We start from the raw sequence: 24103 nt of genomic DNA, 5'->3' as shown, positions 1-24103 counted from the left end.
TCCCACAGGGTCACAGCCTCCTTCGGGCACCCACCTGCTCTGATGTGGGGTCCCCCAGGGGCTGCAGGTGGGTCTCTGCTCCCCCGTGGACCTCCCTGGGCGCAGGGCACAGCTGCCTCACCATGGGCTGCACCACGGGCTGCAGGGGAATCTCTGCTCCTGTGCCTGGAGCACCTCCTGCTCCTCCTGCTGCACTGACCTTGGGGTCTGCAGAGTTGTTTCTCACATATTCTGACTCCTCTCTCCTGGCTGCAATTGCTCAGTTGTTTTTTTTCTCTCCTTAAATACATTATCCCAGAGACGCTACCACGGTGGCTGATGGGCTCGGCCTGGGCCAGCGGCGGGTCCGTCCTGGAGCCGGCTGGCATTGGCTCTGTGGGACATGGGAGAAGCTTCCAGCAGCTTCTCACAGAAGCCGCCCCTATAGTCCCCCCACTACCAAAACCTTGCCACGCAAACCCAGTACAGTCTGCAAACTCTTACTGCTGCTACTGGATGTCAAATGAGATACATATAGAGAAACAGTAGAATTTCTAAAGCTGCATGAACAGCACATACATGATAGAATTTCCAAGGCTCCTGAAAAAGGGAAATAGATACTTTGAAAAAGTATGTTACTAAATAAAGATATTCTTTGTATAGCACATCCCCCTCCCTTTCCATAAAACTCCTAACAAATTATTTCAAATATAAAGGTAAACATTTTATTTAAAACATAAATATTAAAAAGGCTTTAGGAAATAAGTAGTTACAACTCATTTTTATCACATACAAGCTCTAGATAAAATGGCATGTTTTAAGGAAGACTGCAACACTAAGGGTTGTATTAAATAACTCCTTAGGGTAAGGATAGCTGCAACTAGTTTTCACACAGTTTGCAAGACTGCTGAAAAGCTTAAGCCTAGACTTATGACCTAGCTGTTGTCATCAAAGCAATCTTTTCAAGTGACATTTTACATGCCAATCCAAAAAACAGTTGGTCATCATAGATAAAGAGACAAGTTTGTAAGAAAAAATTGCATAGTTTTACAATTGTATAAAAAAAGTAATGTTTTTCTCATCTATGATGAAGAAAACCTGCTGCCTGAGAATACCAGTGGTCAAAATGCCAAGGAATTCTTTAAGCTACACAAAAGAACTTACAAAAAAGGACTTTGGAACTATCAGACTTCTTCCATATTTAAGGTGCATTAAGATGGAGACTGCCAAAGACCACATTTTGATTGCTATCTCACACTTTTTATGCAAGTTCCAATGTTGAGCCTGAACTCACGAAATCCCCCGCAGTTCTGCAACCAGTAATAAAAAAAGTGGAAAAATATTACAGCAAATCTGCGTATTACAAATAAATCTGCAAATATTTTGGTAACTCTGAAGAGCACTTTACAATTTACATCAACACCTGCCAATTTCATCGTCTCTGAAACCTAAGAAGCCTTTGCCTTCTTATTTCCTCTTCTGAATGCTGCTCAGGTGCAAACCAAAAACCATAGGGTCGCCGCTCATTATTATACGTTGCTCCACCAAAATCTACAAGACACAATGAAAAACAACTGTTATTTTGTTTTGTAGATGAGAAAAATGCACATATATCCTGTAATCCAAAGCATCACAACACAAAGGAAACAGGGAGTTGAATGTTTCCAATTCCAATGGTTTCAGGGCAATCACAACTTCCAGCAACTGCTCTTAAAGACATGGAATAAAAAATAAACAATCAACAAAAAAAAAAAGCAAATTAACAACCAACACCCAAACATTTAACAAGTTTTAACCTGAGAGTTCATGTTTTCACAATCCCTAATTTATACAGTAAACTCCAGATTGTTAAACTATTTAAACATCCTCAGTAGTTACTTCTGGCAAAATAAGCTTTTGTTTTTGCTTTTACTATTGCAGTCCAACATGTGCTGACCCATACCAGATGCACATACAGCTCCCATCCTTAGTCGTCAGAAAGCAATTTCAGAGATAAACTACACATGGCAGCTCTGCTAGAGAACTGTGAGCAAATTAATCTGAGCAGAAATAGCACACCAAGACCAAAGGCTCTCTGCCCTGGCACCCCAAGAGAGAACAAGACCAGGCTATTCCAGTAGCTCTTCAGAATTCACATTAAGCCATCAGGCAAAGAAACGGTTACGCACCACCTCAACTGAAGGGCTCTGGGAAACAAGAATGCCTTCTGAATGTAGGTACAGTGTTAGGGATAAACACCTTCGCTTTAAAGGTAACACAATAGCCTCTGTTACATTCAGTATTTTTTAAACTTTCACCTCAGGATCTCACTTAAATTAGCAAAAGTGAATATGGAAAACCAACAGTAAATATTATACTATTATGTTCATTTTCAAGATGAATTTCAAATATAGCTGTCTCCTGTATCAGAAATTGTTTGTAGCAAACACATAAGGCCTGTTTACATGACATGAAGTCAGGAAGTCCAACTTGTGGAAGAGGCTCTCTTAGTTTCTGATCCAATTACAAAAGCATTTTAGTTTGTAGAATACTCACCAATAAATGTATAATTTGGTGAAAATATGAGAACATGTTCATAATTTTCCTTTTGTGTTTGCCAAGAAGTCAAACTCTTGGAAAATGCTTCCAGAGATAACTATAGCTGCTCAAACTCTGATAGGCAGCAATATTAACATTTATAAAATGAGAAGCACTGTTTTAAAGGATTTTTCAAATTCATATTAACATACAGGAAATTCATTTAATGTATATTTTAGTATTTCATCTTCAGCTTGTCCCTGTGTCTCAACTTGCTAGAGACAAATTTGAAAAATATTTAAGCTGTTACTCTGCCTCTGAAAATGCTACATCATTATTTAACAAATCTTGTTCAAAATATTATAGAAAGCTAATGTATTGGAAGTCATAGAGCTTGGCACAGATAACATTAACTGAAGGCTTCTTACTTTTTTTTTAAATCCAAGAGCAATGTCATTGTCTAAAAAAAAAGTTAGTTACTATAATCTGCAGCATGGACAGAATGGTTTTCATTAACAAAAAAATATTAATCTGAACTGAATATTCACTTACTACATTTATTTTCCCTCATGTTGTTTCCTACACAAGGTTTGTTTGAAAAGAACAACCACATAGTTGTTTTACTGTGTTCTACTGACCACAAGCTGAGAAAACACACTGGCTAACAATATTTTGTAACCCAATGAACACTCGTTTAGAAAACAAAAAACCCAATAGCTTCAAATTGGAAGGCATAAAGCAAGGTGGTCAGTAGACATCCAATCCTCTTGTAAGAGTGCAGGAATATGTCTAGGCAAAGAAGTTAAAAGGCCTGAGACAGCTCAATAAATCTTTTGAAGTCAACATTTATGAATTGTAGATACATACTCAAATAGAAATGAATAGATCTATATGTATTTATCTTATTCATCATCTAGAGTAAGTAAAGAAATTGTTAAACAACACTGAATTCATTACAATGTTCTCAACAATGTTTATGTTGTCATGGCAAGAAAATTTATGAGAAAAATCACTGATTTATGGTTTTTTTAATGTCATGTAGTATCTGAGGTGAATAAATGGAAAAAGAAATAAGCAAGTGAAGTGTTTTTCACAGTGTTGTTTATATAATAACACCAGTTAAAATGCCTTGTATTTTCTTTGTATTTTCACTTTTGATGGGTATACTTTAAATATAAATAGCTGAGATATAAACTTTGATATATGAAAAGTAATATAGTCAAGACCCTGATCATACAAATGGCTGCACCATACAGACTGAAAACTGCATTGTAATGCTGAAGTTTTATATTATTTTTTAAGTCATCATAATTAGGAGAACATTTGCATTTTTAAAAAATTCTTTTCTGTAGCGACATTGCCAAATATCAAATCTTCTAATTAAAATATTTTTTTTCTATATAGCATCCTTGGTTAGTTTTTATTTAATAAATCAGATACTACTTATACAGTTAAGACAACTACCGGCAGAGTCCCCATAAAAAACGCTCAACACTTAAAATATGAATGTACTTTTGTAATCACTAGAAATAGAAAGAGATGTTATAAAAAAAGATGCAAAATGGTCCTTTATATGTTGACCCAAAAATAAAAGACTGACAATGCATTTTGAAAAGCTTTATGTTCAAGAAACAGTATTTTCCATCAAACAATATGGTGAGGAGTGAAGTTATCTGAAATACATCTATTTATATATGTATGTATATATTTAAATTATCCTGTTACCCAAAATAGTTCCCTGGCACCTTCTTTTTTTTAATTACAGTAGAAATATTAATGAAATAACACATTTATCTAACCAAAAGATTTAAGCGCCACAGTGTTCAGAAATGGTAATTAGGCCACTGCTACTGCTGAAACACCTGGACTTCTGTGTAAGAAATAAACACAATCTTTTCAACACATCAGCAAAAACCTTCAAGACTAATGGATTTTAAGATTATATTCAAAGTATTTAAAAACTGCAATAACACCAGATGATAGACAAACCCAAAGGGCATAGTACAAAAAAGTCAGAACAAACCACTAACCCTTACATATCATATTTTTAAATTAATTTTATTGTGAACTAGAACTGTGTGCTGTGAATATGGAAGACTGAGACCCTCCACACCTTTCCTGTCACTCTGTGTGTGGTTTTCTGATACTAAAGTTTATCATTATAGGACCTTGGACCAAAACAAGAAAATCACTGTAATTTCAACTGGTTTAACTAAACCTGTATTATTGTAATACAGATAAAGCTTTAATAACCTGAAACATTTTCATCCACATCTCAAATAAATAAGCTTATCATGCCTAAAATACTTACTGTAATTAGGCATTAGAGCACATTACTCAAACTACAGTCCCCCATAGGCATAACGTATAATGCACTAAGCACTGGTTCAAACGTTACCCAGCATGTCAAAATCAGAAATTTGATTAATCACAGACACACAGTCTGAAATGAAGGTGACAACACTGATTGTCCTCCCTTTTTAATGTATTTTTTTCCCCACTATGAATGAGCAAGTTGTGAAAATGAAGACTGTTTTGCACTCAGAAGAGCAGAGTCGCACACCGCTCAGCTTGGACTGCCAGTGCTGACAGAGCGTGTTTCCCATCCTTGCTTCCTGGTATTCCTTCAGCACCTTCAAGATTTATGTGAGGAACTGCTTGTATGGTAACCATGACAACAATTTTGGAAAGAAGGCTGTAAAAACTGTTTAGGTTGACCCAGGAGGCCATTTTTACTAGTTAAACCCAACACAGATTTGCAGATCTTTACTCAGCTTTGCACCCTTTTTCTTGGATTTAAACAATACAGAAAAATAAAAACTATTGAGCAGAAGTCTTCTCAAGTCAAAAGATATAATTAACCAGGGGAATCCCTCAAGAAACTAGAGTCTGTTGTACTCTCTTGGTTCCAGTCAAATTCGAAGTTTTGGAATCAAATTACTGGCATATTCAATGCAGTCATTTTAAAAATGCAACTGTCCAATCTGATAAGGCAGAAAGAAAAATACATCTATGAGACTATTAGCCATACATTATTGGATATTGGACACTTTGCACTGAAAATTCTGCACCCAATATTGGTTCTTCTGATACCTAAGAAAAACTTCTGGTTTATATCTTAAGTTCTATTACCTGCTTTAATTTTTATAATTAACAGATTGCAAACAAACAACTATTTCAATTATGAAATTCAGACACAGCAGATACTCACTGTCTATAAAGATCTTACTGAATGATAATTCTCTTTTAGAGCAAGAAAATATATTCTAAATTCTACACAAACAGAGAAAACATGTAACAAACCCAACAATAAATACAAGGAGTTAAGACTCTCTTTCTGGATACAAGTGTTCCAAATGAGAGTCTTAACTCAGGAATACACATCAGTTTGGTTCTTGTGCAATTCTGGGCTCTAACAACTTACAACAGCTGATAATGCCCAAAACTTCCTTAAAGACTTTATGATAGCAGAAGGAAACTTAATAAATGTTTCAATGTACCTTCTGGATTCATATTAGAGACATTTATGAAGTAAACCCTGAACTTCCATTTCATCACTGAACTGATGCTGAATAGTCCACCTTACTTGTAACAGGTCATTTGCAAGTAAAAGGTTTTTTGAAATTAAATATTATCACACCGAGTACTTTTATAGGACAATCAGGGAAGCATTATTATTGTTGTTCCTTCTTCAATTAAATCACATTTATTTTGTTAAAAAGCACAATTGATGAAAACTTGAATATTAAAAAATTTTGAGTTTCTGTTGCTATACCCATTACATGACATATTTGAAAAAAATAAGGCATAATCACAACACAAAATTTAAGACTTTAATTCCTCCATATGCTATGGATATTAAAGCACAGGCAGATATCACTACTGAACAAACAGCAGGAGTTTCTACTGTGGACGTTCACAGCTCACATTATACCAAATCACCAACATAGTTAATCTCTAGAAGTGCCCTAACCACCAGAAACTAATTCTAAGCACAAAACCAAAGTCAGCTCAGCAAAGAGGCATTGATCCCACCTAGGCATAAGCCTTTATCTTTTCCAAAGAGTGCCACTTGAAGCATCATTTTGAAAGATGTAATCATCTTGTAGTGAAAAGCAAAGAAGCTAGGGAGTATTACATACCAAATTGCTTCAAGCAATTCAGAGATGCTTGAGGAGCAATTTAACAGTCAAATAATAGAACTTACAACCCATGCAGAACCATAGGTTTAGTAAAAGATGCCCAAGATGACAGCTGCAACTGGGCCACGGTTTCTCTCCTCCTTCAAGAAACGAAACAGGGGGAGAGAGGGCCCACACTAACTTGTAATATTAAATTCACACTTTCAATTGTGCAGGTAAGACTCCATTAGCAAGCAACAAGGTGAATAAACGATGAGATCTTAGACCCTTGCACAGCCTCCCAGCAAGGAAGCAGCAGGCGCCGGGCCTGGGGACACCACTGGCTCACCCAGCAGATGGCACCGGAGCCGCACAGGCCACCATGGAAATTAGGACAAACTCCAGCCAATACAGTATTCTGCCTTGTAAGCAGAATTAGGGTTATTTTGAAACAGATGGGCTCTAGAGAAGCTGCTGCACTGAATACTATAGAGTTGTTTATTGTCTGGATGGTTTGAAACCCATGGACTATTTGCCAGCATCTAACAGCTTCTCTGTCACATCAGGTTTCATCAAACAGAAAGCAAAGTGAAAGCCACTGAAATGCAAACATACTTTTTTCTTTACTAAACCAGTCCTAAATTCCAAACTTAACTTCTATTGTTTACAGTGCTTTGCAGCAGAATGTCTGTCCTGACAAGATCAACTGCATAACCAACATCTTAACCCCAAAGCCGAACTGCTAACATAGCTAATCTTCTATCCAAGAATCCTCTCATTTTTGCTTGTCTTGTTATCAAGTAAGATTTGTCTAGTGGTTTCTCATTTTATGCATCTGCAATGCAACCCTTGGACACAACACACTCTTCCAGGCTTTTCACAGTAACAGTGATCAGCTCAAAGCCCCCTTCCCTGGATCTTTTTCACACATTTTCAGCACTTCAGATACTAAAATACCGTTACCAGGTGCATGATCTGGAAAAGCAGACAGGAAGGGGTGAAAAAACTAACATCAGCAATGACAACAATTCATCACTTAGAATATTTCGGTGGAAAGAGCAAGCCTCCAAATGTGAAGAAAAGTTATCAGTTTTTCTAGTATCAGTCAATACTAGAAAACAAAACCAATGACAACTCCTGTTTCCCAAAGCAAGCACGGAGGTTAAAGGACGTACTCGACATCATTGGAACTAGAAGTTCTACCTATATCAGTCTAACAGATAATTCAGAACTGCTCTTCTGAATACGACACGTGAACCTCCTGCCAAACTCTCTGCAAACACAAGCAGATCACTCCACAAAGCAGCACACAGATTGCACAGGAACACCAGAGAGATTGATCTGGCTGTGGCACAGCAAGACTTGTTCGACAGCAAAGCAAAACTTATGCAGCCAGCTGGCAGTGCAAATGAGACATCCATTTTGTCTTCACCTATACACTGCCCTCTAATCATTAAGATCAGATGTAAGGACTATTTGAAACATGCCATCCCGTCAAGTGTAATAACACCACCTGTGGAACATGTGTGAAGTGTGCATTTTTTTCTCCTCTGCATGAAATTTGGCATAGGGAATAAAAATCAGCTGGTCATCTTACAGGGTGAGCCAAACAGACAAAATCTCTGCATGGGGTTTTAGTTCTGCTTGTAGTACAAGCCACAGAAGTGTAACATCAAACACACTCACTTGATTTTTCATCCTCTCTGAAGTAATGGCCTTAGTTTTAGGTTAGATAATAGAATTTGCAAGAGAGTTTCTGTAAGCTTCAGAAAGAATTTATCAAGCTACCAAACTGTTAAAGTCTGACTGGCAGAATATGCAATTAGGTCCTTGATAAACACTGATGATGCTAGATAAAAGAAGGTGTCTGTATTTCCTTTTCATACTAGCTTTAGTTGTATTAAAGAAGAATCTAGAATATTTCAGTTGAACAGCTTACAATTTTCAGTATCACTATCTGCCCTGGCACTAGTGAATGTGGTACCCATACAAAAAACAAACGATACAAAGCTCGCATACCCATACAAAGAACAAACACTTTTCACTTCCAAAAAACTCTTACTTTTGTAGAAGCTTTGTTGAAGATAATAACAGACAAGCGATAATCTCTTTTCACAGTGAGTACCATACAGCTAACCAAAATGTAAAGAGCCCTGATGTGGATTAGAAGACTGGTCTGTGCCAAGAGGAGAGCCCTCAACAGGTGCCTCAGATATAATCATTTCATGTCCAAGTGTACACAAAAGTAATCCTGGCTTTGATCTTCCCAGCCTTCGAAAGGTGTGAAAGACAGGAAGTCTACCCTTAGCAGAGCCAAGGTTCAGGTACTGTCATGGTTAACAGCAAACTCATTGTGGTGTTTCCTCTTCTTTTTCTTGAAACTGTTTTCTGCAGCCAACAAATTGCTCAAAGACTGTTAGCTTGGGTCCTCACAAATGCAGAACTGTTAGGATCATCTCACGTAATCATCATCATTTTATACAGCTTAATTGCTTCACTGCATCTGCTGCATTATCATGTCATTTGATTACATAACAGATTGCCAGCATCTGTACCTACATCATCATCAAGAGAGTAAGATAAATGCTGTATTCGTTAGCCTAAGAGCTCACAGATCTGGCAAGCTCTTCCAGTCCTTTTTCTAGGAACTGTTCCGAGTCTAAAGACAGCTTACATAGTCACCAAAGTTAGGATGTTTGTTCAGCCCCTTCAAACCTTTCTTCTGTGAAATACAGACAGTGTAGAGCATCTGTCTCTCTACCCTTAGGTAACCTTCCCATGGCTCCCAAAAAGAAGGTTATTTTCCTCCTCCTGAAATTAAGCCAATGGAAATACGAAGATATGTATGGAAAGATGACCACATATGGAACCCTCCAGTACAGACCTTTCCAGGAAAAGTGCTGTTGATGTTCTTTGGGGATCTCAGAATGACAACCTTCAAGAAACAGATCAAGATTGTTAAAATCAGTGCAAAAGATTTCTAGTCTATTTATTGATACTACTAAGCAATATGGTTTGAAAATATTTGATCAAATGTAGTAACAATTTAGAACACTTGCTTGGCTTTCATTTATACTAGCTTTATATAATGTATTTCTTCCATAAGTAGTATAGCCCTGCTAACTATGTTATAGTGTCAGGATATAATTGAGGTTCACAAACAGCCCTTGGGCACGCTACAGATTACACACAATGTACTACACTGCCGTATCTGTGGTATACACCTGATTTAGCTTGCTTTTTAATAAACAATACCAATGTTTAAAGTGTTCTGTTTGAGAAAATGGGAGCCCTCTCAGTTTATAAACATCCAAACATACAATCTTAATGCACAGCCAACCAAATATTTTTAATGCATATGGAATAGAGGTAGTAAACTGAAGGGCAGGGAAAAGCTAGACTCAAATGCCTGGTGTTGCTATAGCTCTTTCCTATCTTCCAGCCAATTAGTAGTCAAGTCTTAAGGCTAGTTTAACTGACTACCTTCTGATTTATTGAGTTGTACAGAGTATCCTAAGGAAAGGCAGTGCATATGCAACATCATTTTTCCTCCTCTCATACTTTAGAAGGACTAGGAGGCTTCCAGAAAGAATTGAGGCAAACAAAACACTCACAGCAGCCTTTTCACTCTTTTATGTTGCATTAGAAGCCAGACAGGAACTACAGCTGAAAAAAAAAAAAAAAGGCAAATCTGCTTTTCTATCATCTCCTTCCCTCTGCAAAATCCAGACATGCTATACAGTCTGACAGATTTGGCTTTTAGCACTTACCACTGTCCAATTTTTTCCTACTCAACTCCACATTTAATAGCCTATGCTATTGTTTCTAACACTGCCCTTTAAGTTTTTGTCAATGCATGAAAGAATTTTGTCATGCTATGAAGCAAGCTATTCTTCCTGGTGCTGGTGCCAAAATTCCTTGTCTACAGACTTGAACATAACAAACTGGTGAAGACGAGAAACGGAAATCTAACTACTGATTGTGTGCTGTGCTTTGGAATGGCTGACAAATGAAAAATCAGATTAGCAGGAAATTAGTTGTGGCTAATAAAGTTAGAAGGGAAGTCATACACCATGAACCCAGATACAACTGGATTGTTAGAAGAGCAACTGAGATCAATCTTGAACACAGAGTGTCCCTCTTGGTTTTAAAAGAAGAGATGATAAAATTGAGAAACACACAAAACCATTTTCTCCAGAAGGCCTGATAACTTGTTTTGGTTAGGAGAAGAGATGGCTAAAACTTAATGTGGGTATCTTGATCTCTTCATACATGAGGATTTTAAAATTTATTTTAATCATGCCTCAAAAGCTCATCTTTGCTGTAACCATATCATCAAAATAACAAACTCTGTTGTTAAAGTAACATAAGTTGTTAAAAGCACATTGGTAACATTTTTAGAATAGCGGCCATCAGTCACTGCCTCAGAAGAAGCCAAAAGTTTCCTGCACACTCAGATCACGTGTTTGCAACAAATAAACAACACTACAATGCAGAAGTAACATGATATAGACCACTGCTGGACTTGATGTCCTTCAGAAGAGAATTAAGGGGGTTAGTTTGATAGCTACCCCCAACTACTGTTTAGCTGGATACTGAAAATACTACAGGAGAGATGACATTAGATAGGCTCACTGCATTTTCCAACCATCTAATAATTCTCCAGATGTTAGTTCTCCTAAACAAGGCTAAACTCATTATTAAATTTAAAATGGTTGATACATAAAATCAAATATATCTTTCATTCTCAAGTATTGAAAGGGATTTGTTAAGCAACTCAAAAAAGCCTTGACCTATATAGACATGCTACTTCATCTTTAGGCTAAAACAGACAGACATCTATTCCTCTTCAGAGCAGTAAGAAGAAAGCTAAGAATAACTTCAGTTACAAAAAGAATTTCAGGTAGGCTGTGTATTTATCATAATCTAGTAGAAGTCTTTTGTTCAGCTGCAAATAGCAAGGTATCCTTTTCCTAATGTCTTTAATTTATGTTCATCTATTTCAAGCATCTGCAGCACAACCTTCACTGAAAAAAATAGAATGGGAGACCTCATGTTATTCCATATTCTTTTCTATGCAGTTTCTTCCCTTGGTTGGTTTGTTAGTGCATATTCACTAGCGTTTAGACATATTTTCCAATTCCATCCTCCAAATGACATTTAGACAATCGTTAATTTACAAAATTACTTAAGTGACTTATTTTGCTACTCACATGACCTGTATTTTATTCTCCTGGACTGTTTTTACAGTAAGTTGCACAGATCAAGAAAAGAACACTCAAAAATACAGTGAAGTAAAGCACTAAAAATGAGATCTAAGACAAGCAATAGAACAAGAACAAAACAGGTAAGGAGTTACGCAAAATAGAACTCAAAGGGCTGAAAGTTTCTCCTGGCAAAAAGAAGGAATAAATGCAAATGAAATTTAATCACCCCTCCACATTTGCTTGGAATTATGAAGTTACACACAAGTTATGTCCTTACCAGCATAAAGCATGCCTATTCTTGGCAAATATTTTTGTGTGATGTTACAGTACTTGGGTTCAACACTTCTGAATTATAAAGCTCACAGTGAAGTTCTTGTCCATTCTGTATCCTAAACACAAGACCAGAAAAAAAACGGAACACAATGCTCCCTTGATCAATAGTTAAAAAAAAGAATACTTATATTTCGTTGATAAACATTAAATACTTTAATAAAAAAGTCCCTTGTTTGTTATTGCTAATGCACACGATGACTCAGTAAAAAATGAGCATAAAGAGAACATAACAGGGTCACACTAGAAGACTTACTCATTTTTTTCTGAAACCCACCCCCTATTTCTCTTTTTATAGCTTGATTAAACTGGTTTTAAAAAAATAGCTCAACTAAATTTTTTTAAAAAAATTTAACTGGTTTTTTCTTCATTCCCCCCAAGATTGTTCTGCAGCTTAATGCAGTTAAGTAGGAAGACATCCTTGAACTGCTCTATGGTATTCTTCCTTGGTCATTAAACCCTCTAAAAATTATTCTCCAAGTTGTCAGGTCTTCCAAGTTCTTTGACTAAATCTATATATAATTTGTAGTTTAAAGTGATTTGATTGTAAAATAAAGCATAATTTATTGCTAGAACCAAAGAAACCAGGGCTACAAAGAACCTCAAATGATCAGCTAGCAGATTTTCATGCCTCACAGCACCGTCAGTTACCTTTGTTACATTCATGAGAAACCTCCTTTTAACCCTAAAACCCTTGCAGCATGAAGGTTCCACAAAATTCTTTGACAATTTATTCCATTACTTCTCATTATTAACATCTAACTTAAATTTCCACTGATGAAATAACATCTTTATTTCTTGTTTTATAAATTGTAATAAATTTACATTCTCTTCCCCTTTGCAGCTACCTTTAATGTATTTGAAGATTTGGGTATTATCAGGTATCTTCTGTAGACCAACTGTCCTCTGCCTCCTATCTCATACTACATGTTCTCTTCAGTTGTGTTTTCTAGATATCCACTTAATTCTTACTCCTTTCACACTCTGACTCTCCAGACACTTCCTATCCTTTTTCAAAAGACGTGCTAAAAACATGATGCGGTACTACATGTAAGGTCTCACTCGTAGTGAAGAGCACAGAAGGATGCCTTTGCAGATAACATGTCTATTCATAGATTCACAGCGAGGCAAATGTTATATAATTGACACTGTTCATCCATGTTATGTTGTTGGTTTTATCGACTAGCATGAAGACCTTCAAACAGAATTACTTCCATATTTTTTGAGACAGCCTTCCAGTTTGCCAAGACAACTTTTAATTCTCATCCTGTGTTCCAGTGTGTCTGCAGCCTTCCTGAGCTGGTATCCAGTGACACTCACATTGCACTGCATCATTCAAATTGCAAAGTAGAACTGCACACAGGGCAGACCATTGCATATAATTCATACTTCTCTAGTTAATTTTACACACACCTAATAGTATAATCAATGCCGTATTTCCATCGCTTATTTTTAGAATACTGTGCAAGATAGTACCGAAGACCACACTGGTTTCACACACAGCCCAACTCCTATGGTTTCTCCCTTATATACACAACTTACATCCCTTTATTCAAACTAGTTTGCTATGACTGTCATAACAAATTCATACAGCCCTGTTACTTACCTACCTGTAACTCTTTCAGGCTTTTATAGTGCATTTTTCTGGAAATTTAAGCTGCTTGGCTTATATAAAACCTTGGCTCCTTCCCTCATTCCAGACGAACACCATATTTATCACTTTCTGGTCTACTGCAGCCTCACAGAATACCTCAAGTTGTCAGGGACCCATAAGGAACCATATCAAGTCCAACTCCCTGCTCCTTGCAGGGCTACCTAAAACTAAACCATATGACTAAGAGCATAGTCCAGATGCTCCTTGAACTCTTGACAGGCTTGGTGCCATGACCACTTCCCTGAGGACCCTGTTCCAGTGACCAAACACCTTCTTGGTGAAGAACCTTTTCCTAATGTCCAATCTGAAGTTCCCCTGGCACAGCTTCATTCCATTTCCTCATGTCCTAATGCTGGTCACCAGAGAGAGGAGGTCAGCACCTCCCCCGCTGCTGCCCCCCGTGAGGAAGCTATAGGCTGTGATGAGGGCACCCCTCATCACCTTCTCTTCTCCAAGCTGAACAAATCAAGTGACCTCAGCTGCTCCGTGTAAGTCTTGCCCTTGAGGCTTTTCACCATCTTAGTCGTCCTCCTCTGGACACAGTCTCATAATTTGATTTGAGGCACCCAGAACTGCACATAGTACTAGAGGTTGGGGCTGCACCAGTGTGATGTAGAGTGGGACAATCACCTCCCTCAACTGGCTCTCTATGCTGTGTTTGACGCATGCCGGGGCATTCTGCTGACTCATATTCAGCCTGCCATCAAGCCAGACTCCCAGATCTCTTTCCACAGGGCTGGTCTCCAGCCTCTTGTCCCCCAGTTAGTACATATAACCAGACTTGCCCCATCCCAGGTGGACAATCCTGCACTTGCCCTTGTTAAATTTTTACAGTTGGTGATCGCCCAGCTCCCTAGTCTATCTGGATCTCTTTGTAAGACCTCGCCCATTCTGCCATTATCTGACATACCTGAGCATCATCCCAACAAAATATACAGAACTTATTATGAACAAGAACATAAAATTTGTGTAAATCCATTCCCTCCCTCTATTTTCATCCCTCTGAAGTATATACCACATTGTGAAGTTATGCTAATTTTCCACTTTGATCCCTCCCCTCCTCTTCCCGTGTTATGTATTAATTTGTATTTTTCCTTGGCTATTCCCTTTGTATTTTCTTGATCAAGTTTCTCAAGACAACTAAACAGGTATTATTTCTCGAGGTTTGGTGTTAGAAGGGCCATTAAGAAATTACAATTTTTAGACCCAGAACTTAAATATCCTTTCCTCTTTACAAAGCCTATTTGAAATTATTGATACATGTTAAGATCTGTATTTATAATCTATTAAAATAAACTTGAACTAAACCAACAAGAATTAAGCAATATGTGCTTACTGCCACAGGTAAGCCAGAGAGCTATGAAGACCACTTGCTCAGATCCTAAGATCAGAATCTGACAACAGCTTTTGCTTTAATGTATCAAAAATTTCCTGTTGAGCTCATGCTGTTAAGAGATATTACAGTTCAGTTTATTCAGTTATTAACTGAATATTATTATTCTGAAGAAATAAAGTGGAAGATGAAAAGGAAATCTTTACATTCATCTTCAAATAACAGAAAAATATTCATAAGAATCTTTATATATAAAAATATATTAAAAAAACCCTCACTTTTTTTCCCTTTACTTCATTTCTGTTTGCCTAACAAAGACTCACAACAACAAAGAAACTCAGAACAATATCCACTTCCCAATGCCAAGACTAAGAAATGCAAATGGATGGACAGACACCAATGCAGACTGAAGCCACTCCACAGCAACTACCACTTTCTCCACAAGTGGAAGAGGGTGCTTCCCACACACGGCTTCCTCTAATTATGCCCACAGCTGTCAAGCAAAATGCCTGTTCTCCAGGAAGGTGACCCTGCCAAATCCACTGTGCAAGGAACAACATTTGTTCCTTTAAGAAAACGTCCAAGTTACTGATGGGAAAAAAAAAAAATCTAGAGACCACTGAAGTCAGTGAAAAGACTCCCATTTGTATCACTGAGTCTTGGATGAAAACACCAAGAACAGCCTCTACCTCCATATGCAAACCATGCTTTTATAAGATGTAGTGTGAATGTAAGAAAAACACCTCTAGATACAGTCAAAGATTTAACTATTTCTTTAATAAAGTGTTTTCTTCCTGTTTTACTTGTCTTTGGCAGTTGAAACTTCTACAAGAAGGAAACCATCCAGAAGAAAGCTGCATTGGCAGTACCTTCAAACGTGTTTGCATATTTAGGCAGTCACAGGAAAAAAAAATATCAGCATTCTGTATACATTTTAGCATGAATATCATAATAAATACTTTGTGTCAGTGCTATATACTTTTTAAATGCAAACAAAATTAATCATTATTTAAATTCTCATCTCAGAATATTTTGTAGTAATAATCAGAACCTAAGAAATAACCATGTCACTGTCAACTTGTTGCCTAAAGACCAAAGGAAGTTAAACAATGCCCTTCAGGCACTGTTTCCAAAAATACCCGATATAGTACCAAGCATTTGATAGAAGGAATGAAAGATGTGCTGCGTTGCAGAAGAGAGAGTCATCATGTCCAGAATGTTAAATACTGAATATAATAATCTCAGCACAGTGCTGTAATCCAGAGCAAACTAGAGAGAAGCAAACAATACCAGGACAAAACAGCCTTGAAAGCCATACTGTAATAGGGTGTCAAACTGAATGTGAAATTATGTTCTAAACTATTCTCAATGTACCAGTGACACAATGCTTCAATATTTTCTATTTTTATAATTTTTCACTTTCATGATAAGTGCAAACACTATCACTCATGTGGATTGAAGCCCTACTTTTAAATTAATAGTGTCTGTCTTTTTATCCCTATAAATATAACTCAGGAATGCTGCTTCCAAGCAAGCCGAAAATTTTAGGCAATATTGTTTGCAACAATGGACAGAACTTTTTCAGGAAAGACAGATGAGAGAAATGGGGAACACAATCTCATTTATTTGCATAACCAACATTTATATAAATGTACTTTGGATCAAACACCAGTTTCTGTTAATGGTATTTTACAGAACACATCTCAGCTCTTCCAATTTACTAACAAACTGTTGAACTAGGTTTCTTCTGTACTTAGAAGTGTTTCAAAGACAGGAGGGAAAAGGATGCACACAGAAGTCCTGAATAATGGGCAGGAAGCGAACACCAGTTTAGATAACACAGGGCAGCAACTGCTTCAGTTGTCTGATCATTCAGATATGTAAACTGAGGTTTTTCCAACAGAATGATTTCATTGCTTTACAGAACTATTATTTACACCACAGTATTTCATAGGTGCTAATTGGTTATGGTTCTATTTTAAAAGATAAACCCATGGTGAAAGGCTTAGTGGTGCTTCATCTTATCCACCTGGTGAACTTTTCATAGAATCACAGATCAGTGATAGGGACCTTTAAAGGTCTATCTAGTCCAACTTCCCTGCAGTCAGCAGGGACATCTTCAACTAGATCAGGTTGCTCAGAGCCCCATCCAACTTGGCCTTGAATGTTTCCAGGGATGGTGCATCTACCACCTCCTCCCTAGGCAACTTGCTCCAGTGTTTCACCACCATCACAGTGAAGAACATCTTCCTTGTATCTAGTCTGAATCTACCCTCTTTTATTTTAAAACCAGTACCCCTTGTCCTATCACAACAGGACCTGTTAAAAAGTTTGTACCCATTTTTCTTATAAGCCCCTTTTAAGTACTGAAAGCTGCTATTAGGTCTCCCCAGTGCCTTCTCTTCTCCAGGCTCAACAATCCCAACTCTCAGCCTTTCTTCTACTGCCTTTATCAAGAGAATCAGGACTTTTTTGGTTTTAATCTTCAGTAAAACTGCTTTTTTTTTTGAAGAGACAGATGGAAGAATATGGCTATACATTCATTAAACATTTATAACAGAATTCTAGCTATGATTCTTGCAAGTGGTCTGCTACTTACACTGAGCATACACCAAAACTTTCTGTGTGTCATGGTTTAACCCCAGCTGGTAATTAAGCACCACACAGCCACTCGCCCACTCTCCCTGCTGCAGCGGGATGGGGGAAAACTGGTGGAAAAGAAAAGGAAAACTCATGGGTTGAGACAAAGACAGTTTAATAGGACAGAAAAGGAAAATAATAACAGAATATACAAAACAAGTGATGCACAACGCAATTGCTCACCACCCGCTGACGGATGCCCAGCCAATCCCCGAGCTGCGGTGCCCCCTGGCCAGCTCCCCCCAGTTTATGTACTGGGCATGATGCCGTATGGTATGGAACAGCCCTTTGGCTCGTCCTGGCTGTGTCCCCTCCCAGCTTCTTGTGCACCCCAGCCTCCCCTGGCCAGGCAGTATGAGAAGCTGAAAAGTCCTTGACTTAGCACAAACACTGCTTAGCAACAACGAAAACAGTGTTATCAACATTATTCTCATCCTAAATCCAAAACACAGCACTGTACCAGCTACTAGGAAGAAAATTAACTTTATTCCAGCTGAATACTGGAATACAGGACACTGTGGAAATGATAAAAATTTACTGATTTAAGTTTCTGGAAATTTGCCTGAAGAAAGTGCTAGTGATCAGGACCATAGAGCACAGTCACAGTTTTAGAAAGCTATTTAGAACAAGAGCTCAACTCAAGAGGGAAAGCTTTTTTCCAAAAAGTGTTGCTAGGTACCTGAGACCATACATAATCTGAATTTAAAAAAAAAAAAAGAAAAAGTTGGACTTCAAGAATTAGATGCAAGCCCTAGCACGTGACTTTATGAAATGTATTTTAATCTGATGATATGCACTGCACATTTGAGCATATAATCTATTTTAAGACATTTTACAGAAAATCACCCATTATCAAATGTAATGATTGACATTCCTACAATTGCAGAAGGGAAAGATAACACTGACTTATCACATCAGTTTCAATCTTATTACAATCTTCTATGGATTTGGAAAATTTCATTAACTACTAATAAAAAGTCCAGTCTCAGTAGAAGAAAACAGAAAAGGGAATCCTTAAAAATTCAGAGAACAGGTAAGCCAGATGCTTAGATATTTCCTAGCTACACCACAACTGTACCTATGACTAGCCCATACTTGGCCATCTAAAAACTTTGAGTGTATGGGGTTTTGCTTTAAATTAGAACTAAAGAAATGCATATATAGACAGTTTCATTATAAAATATGAGGGCTAGCCATGTATGTATACTTAAAGGTATTTCTCTCTAATTCACAAACTATAAAGATTATCACCTACATGGTTAAAAACCTTAGTCTTAAGAAAAAGAGGAAAATTCCTTTGTGCAGAGACATAAGCTTGCAAGGGATTCTTAACATTATTGAGACTGAAAGACAGACACTTAGAAGTTCAACTCACAAAAAATCCCAACACCCACCGCAACAAAAATCCAAATCCACATCCCACACTAATCAAGATATTTCTTCTGAGCAGAATAGCAAGTAAACAATAGATAAGAGATATGGTATACTGGGGTTACATTAAGGACAGCTGCTAATACTAGTATTAAACAAGAAGGGCAGTCATATATTTTAACTTCATAGCAAAACCATATAGTTTAAATATCAAAGGCTAAGATTTTTTAAATTATTTTACTGATTTAACTAAAGGAAGAATTATTGCAATTTGTAATTAATACAGAATTATGAGACTAAGAATGAAATTTTTTTTTAAAAAAGGCAAAACTTTGGAGAAAAAAATTAATGCTGTTTAAACCGATTCTTGTTTGAGGCAACAACATATCTAAAACTAGGAATGTAAAGAATATAAATAATACTTCCTTTTAGTAAATTCACCTAAATCATTATGACAGATAGTCTTAAAACTGATGCCTACATAATCTCATAAACAAGCCTAGCAATTTCTTTTGTTGCATTAGATACTAATTATTATTATTATTTAAGAAATTTTCAGGATATTGCATAAAAATAGAACTGCAGTTCAGGAATGCCTGAATGTGGAATAAGCAGAAATGCAGCGGTGGGTCTAAATAACCCATGTATGGGATTACAGAAGTGTAATTACTGAATTTAAATTCAATGTATGTTTTAATACAAATTAGATTTTAGTGGACAACAACTGATACCAGGAAATGCTGTACTATGTCACTGATTCTTTTAATAGCTTAGCAGGATACTAACACTGTAATTTACAAGAATCGATCAACATCCCAAATCTAATGGTACAATCTGCGGCCTAAAAACCTTAATAAATGCATTTGTCCAACTAAAAAAAAAAAACTAAAAAACATCAATCAAAATTACCGCAATACTTTTATGTCCAAGCTACAGAGCAACTGTAATGGTTTCAATGTCGTAGTTGGGGGAAAAAAGATTAATAAGGAAAGAGAGCCCTAAATTTTGATTGCAATACCTCTTTTTACATCCATTTATCTACCTATTTCAAATTATTTTATGTAATTTTTTAGTCATGTTAAGTACCTGTTTCATCATCCATGTAATTGCAAGCAACTGTGAATGTCATGCTTTAGGGAAAAGTGTATCGTGTTCAAAGGACAGGGCTCGTTCCAGCTAATTATTTTTCAAACTAACCGAAAGGGAAGGATATCCTAATTGCTCGTTAGCACACTAAATTTCATCTCATCCTTTGTGTCACTAAAACAGATGTGATCAGTTACATGCTCTATAGTATTTTCTTTGTGAAATACAGCATCTGCCTACAGGCAAGCTTCACCTTTGAGCAGCTTGTTTAAGGAAATTTTTTAAGAGTACAGCTCTGAAGTCTTGCTTGTCCAAACTTAAGTGCTCCAGCAGGTAGGAGAAAGAGGCGCAAAATTGAAGCACTCCTGTGAAACCACTGAAAACAACATCTACGTATATATTTGACCACACCAAAACTATATTGAAAACAATATACAAAGATACATTTTCCAGCTTCATTTCTCTGTGAGGCTTAAAAACTATAGCTAGCACTAAAACCAAGCACTACCATAGTGTTAAGAAATGCTGCTGTCTCAAAGTTAAAAATGTGACTTGGCATGCCACAGTTATTTACCAGTGAGATGTACATACTTAGAGATGCTATGGAAATTCTATCTCATGTGTCAAAGAGCATTCTCCAAATAAGAATATATTGCCTCTTAGAGCTGAAAACTGATCTTTGTCCAAAACCAACAAGCAGAAAAAAAATACTTACCTATAGTGACACAGATCATTTAAGGCTACAAATGAATGTTGCAGGTGTTCCACACTGATACATGAAAGCCTTTAAAGTGTACACTATCTAATTATTTATATTATCATAATTTTGTCATTGTTATTTGTATCCTGTTTTCTTGAGTTTCAAAAAAAATACAAGCGTGGCTCATTCTTGCAGATAATATTTCAAAATGCTTAATATTAAAAACTTTGACGGATTTTTTCTCAAACTCAGTGTTAAAAATTACATAAAATGTCATGTAAAAATGACAGTAAAGTAAAAAGTATCCCTTATAATAAAGCTCATTTTAGACCCATTCCTTCCCAAAATTACATAGGACAACATATTGATATGACTTTGTTAATTTTTAAAAATTCCTAAGACAGCATGAACAGTAACTAATTTACTATCTTCTGCTGACAAACCAGAAGGACTAAATGCTATTTTATTGATTTGAAAGCTAAGATTCTCACTATTGTCTGAGGTTTACAGTACAGTTTGATTGAAATGGGACTGCTCAGATTGCAATCATTTCTAGAACACATTACAATAATAATCTTGTGGCAGAAAGTGTGGGGTTTTTTGAAGTTTCTAGCTTCACAATGTTGAGGGACAGTTAGATAGAACTACGCTTAAAGAACAAAGGTGAACACAAAAATGAAGATAACTAGAAAAAAATTTCACTTACTCCCCCCTAATTTCCCTAAAAGTCTGCACTTCTGCCTCCCAGGTGACTCTCACAATAGATGCAAACTTAATAAAGCAAAAAGCTGTATTTACATTAAAAAAATATGTTTATGAATTTCTCAAACTGGAAAAGCCTTTGCCTATCACAAACTTGCCTCATATGCTGCCTTTTTAAAATCATCTTCCAGATAACGACATGTTTTTCGTAATAAAAAACAGGATCACAGAAGGTGTGAAAGTAAAAGTGATGATGATTTGCCAAGGTACTCATTTTCATGTTCGCCTGGTATTTCTCTGACAGCCATAACACAGTGGTGTAAATTAATTTTCTGAGTGGAGATTTATGAATGGTGCTCCACATTTTACGGGTTGCAGTTACAAGTAGAGGTTTCTGAATCTTTTTCCTAATGAGTGCTTCTTTGTACCCAGGAAGACTGAATACCAAGATTATGAAAGGAAAGTGACATTGATGAGATATTCAGTCAGGTTATTATTTTTGTTAAGATTAAACATTACAGCTTCACCAAATTTAAAAGAAATCTTTCAGATTTCTTAAGTTAAGGAGCACCTAAAGCCTCTGGCTGAATTCCCAAAAGAATCCATACTGACATGCAAGTTTTTCATATCAAACATATCTCAGTACCAGACAACATATACTATGTTCATTTCTATTCTTTATTTTATCACTTCAGTATAAAAATTTTGCATAACTGTGCGATGTAAATTTTACACATGATGCTCTAATAATATGCCATCAGTCCTATTAAACAGATTTTCCCTCAAGTCTTGAAGTTTTCAAAAACTGAGAAATGGATTTTACAAAGTATTCTTTCCCTCTTAATTTCACTTGCATTCTAAAAAGAGCAAATATATCCTAAAGAATGTATTTGATACCAAATTTAACTAACACATTTTAGTTAAAAACAAACACCATTTTTATTTCTAAGCATTCCTAACTTTTTTTTAGGTCTTTCAGCTAGGTAGAATATAAGCTTCCTTTAAGGTAGAAAAGGATAGCATGAAGAGTAGGAAATCAGTACATTGCTTGTCAATTAAATTTGTATAAAAAGCAAAAATATACGCACAAAGAAAGTTTAAATATTGGCAACATCACTTCTATTATAACACTTCATACTACTCTGTAGAGTATTCTAAGATTTTTTTGGCACAGCAACTTAGTCTACTTAAGGGTTTTTTTTATAAAAACATTTTTTTTTTACTATAGTAGTACAAGGTAATCAAACAGTAAGCAATTACAAATAAATGCAATTGAACTAAGAGAATGATACCGCATCCTCACACTTCATTATCTGAAAATTGTACCAGAAAACTTTTATCTGTTTTTGAAGACATGTCCAAAATACTGAAAACAAATAATGAACAATACATCTTTCCCCTGCTAATCACTTCTCAGTCTGAAACATAACAAAATATAAAATGCATAAAATTCCTACCTCTTTCATTAAGACTGTTTAGCACTGCTCTTTCGAGCTGTTCTTCTTCGGTAAGTCCACCAGTATAATCGTAATAGCTCCTTGGTGTCCTGTATTGATAACCTGGATAGCCATAGTACTCTAAAATGAATACAAAATAAATAAAATAAACTGCTGCTACTCAGTAGGAGACTGAAATCAGATAATTATCTTTATGTTATTTTTCTTCCACAAATTATTTTAATTTGGGAAAGAAAAAAATTGTTAGGATTCAATGACTTATACAATATATGCCATGAATCAATTTCCGATTTACAAAGCCAGACCATGGCAACAGGAGAGAGAAAGACAAGAGGAAAAGATGGCTCGAAGATCTCAATTTTTTATAATAGTTATAAGTAAGTGTCATAGAATTGCATTATTAAGAAGTTTCACATAGAAATTGAAAGGCATTTTTCATTAGCTCCTTTTAACATTTAATTGTCAATGCTCGGACACCTTATTAATGTCATTAGAACAGCAACAACAAAACAGGTAGGTTTCAGGCTTTTTCCCACCCGTCTCTCCCTTTCCCCCGTGTCCATAAACTACATGCCAGTGTCATCATAAATTCAGGTAATGTTTGGACCTAGAAAACACAGGGGAAAAGATTTCTGCAAATTTTTGCAGTAATGTATACAGCTGATATTGTGCTATTGCACAGCTACACCTGCCCTGGAAAAAACCCACCACACCATAGATCTCATTGAATGTCACCGTCACTGTACGTTGCCTGCATTACTGACAACCAAGAATTTCTGACCATTTGCAAAGTTCGTCAAAACCAAGTATAAACCATCATCCACCCAAAGACATGGGATTTAAGAGAAAAAAATTACTTGGTGAGAATTGAGTGAGACTCTCTTCCTTTTAACACAGGCTGATTTTGCCTGAGCACAGAAAATCTAAACTGAGAAAAACTAAGGAGAAAAGTCCCATTTTTCTACCCAATTTTTGCATCTTCAAAATACAAAACTTTAGGTGATAT

The 24103-nt window shown here is 36.4% G+C and overlaps 1 protein-coding gene across 6 annotated transcripts in view; it reads right to left on the bottom strand.

Moving 5' to 3' along the window:
* Positions 1-678: 678 nt before the first annotated feature.
* The window catches only part of RHBDD1 (rhomboid domain containing 1), a 49666-nt gene continuing 26241 nt past the window's right edge, over positions 679-24103 (bottom strand). For 4 of the 6 annotated variants that reach the window (XM_074833722.1, XM_074833723.1, XM_074833721.1 and 1 more), the window contains 2 exons: positions 23098-23217; positions 679-1530 (listed from right to left, as the gene is read on the bottom strand). In XM_074833722.1, coding sequence (XP_074689823.1) covers positions 1412-1530; positions 23098-23217 — 239 coding nt within the window. In that variant the 3' untranslated portion in view covers positions 679-1411. Of the gene's footprint in view, positions 1531-8678; positions 9553-12101; positions 12214-23097; positions 23218-24103 lie in introns of those variants that run through there. The other 2 variants (XR_012624280.1, XR_012624281.1) reach the window with 2 other exon arrangements.

This window comes from Strix aluco, chromosome 9 (assembly GCF_031877795.1).
Source record: "Strix aluco isolate bStrAlu1 chromosome 9, bStrAlu1.hap1, whole genome shotgun sequence".
NCBI lineage: Eukaryota > Metazoa > Chordata > Aves > Strigiformes > Strigidae > Strix > Strix aluco.
Note: the sequence above shows the minus strand (reverse complement) of the source record. Positions and strands in the feature narration are given on the sequence as shown.